This window comes from Gregarina niphandrodes (genome assembly GCF_000223845.1).
Source record: "Gregarina niphandrodes unplaced genomic scaffold scaffold00954, whole genome shotgun sequence".
Taxonomy (NCBI): domain Eukaryota; phylum Apicomplexa; class Conoidasida; order Eugregarinorida; family Gregarinidae; genus Gregarina; species Gregarina niphandrodes.
In genome coordinates, this window is record NW_011646226.1 from 1 (window position 1) to 695 (window position 695).

The 695-nt window shown below is 57.6% G+C and overlaps 1 protein-coding gene across 1 annotated transcript; it reads right to left on the reverse strand.

Annotated features, from left to right (window-relative positions):
* Positions 1 to 262: 262 nt before the first annotated feature.
* GNI_235800 (putative polymerase polyprotein) lies at positions 263 to 565 on the reverse strand (the record flags this gene model as incomplete). The annotated part of the gene is made up of 1 exon (XM_011136494.1): positions 263 to 565. One exon carries the CDS (start codon positions 563 to 565, stop codon positions 263 to 265), a length of 303 nt encoding a protein of 100 aa, XP_011134796.1.
* Between the last annotated feature and the right edge of the window lie 130 nt (positions 566 to 695).

Sequence of the window (695 nt, forward strand, 5' to 3'; positions counted from 1 at the left end):
CGAACAGTGAGGCAGTGTACTCGGCGAATGCCGGGATGAACGGGTCGTAGATACCCAACGGCTCCCAGGAAGCTCTGCAGTTCCTTCCTTGAGGCGGGGTGGGGGCATTGAGAACGTTGCCGATCTTCCTCTCCTGGCACGCTATCCCTTGCCGCCCGATCCTGTGACCGAGGTACTTTACTTCGGGCTTGAGCCACTCGCTCTTATATAGCCTGAGGTAGACGCCTCTCTCTCTGCACAGTCGCAAGACCTTCTCCAACCGCTACATCACGTCCGTCGCGATGATGATATCATTAATGTAACACAGAGTGCGATCGTCCAACATCTCAAACACCATGTCCATCGCGCGCTGAAACTCCGCCGGCGAGTTCTTAGTCCCGAAGGGGATAACATTGAACTCGAGCAGCCCAAACGGTGTGACGAACGCGGTGAGGTGCTTGCTCTCCTCCGCTATCGGCACATTCCAGAATCCCGAGCTCATATCGAGAGCCACGAAGTGCTGACGGCCTGCTGCGGCCATCAAGTGGTTCCGTATTCGGGGCAGCGGATACGAGTCGGCAGTCATGCTTTGGTTCACCCTCCGGTAATCCAAAGCGCAGCCTCCACTCGCCCGTCTTCTTCTTCACGAAGCGCGGCGGGGCGGCCCACTCGCTTTTCGAAGGACGGATGACTCCGAGCTTCAGCTGCTTCTCCAA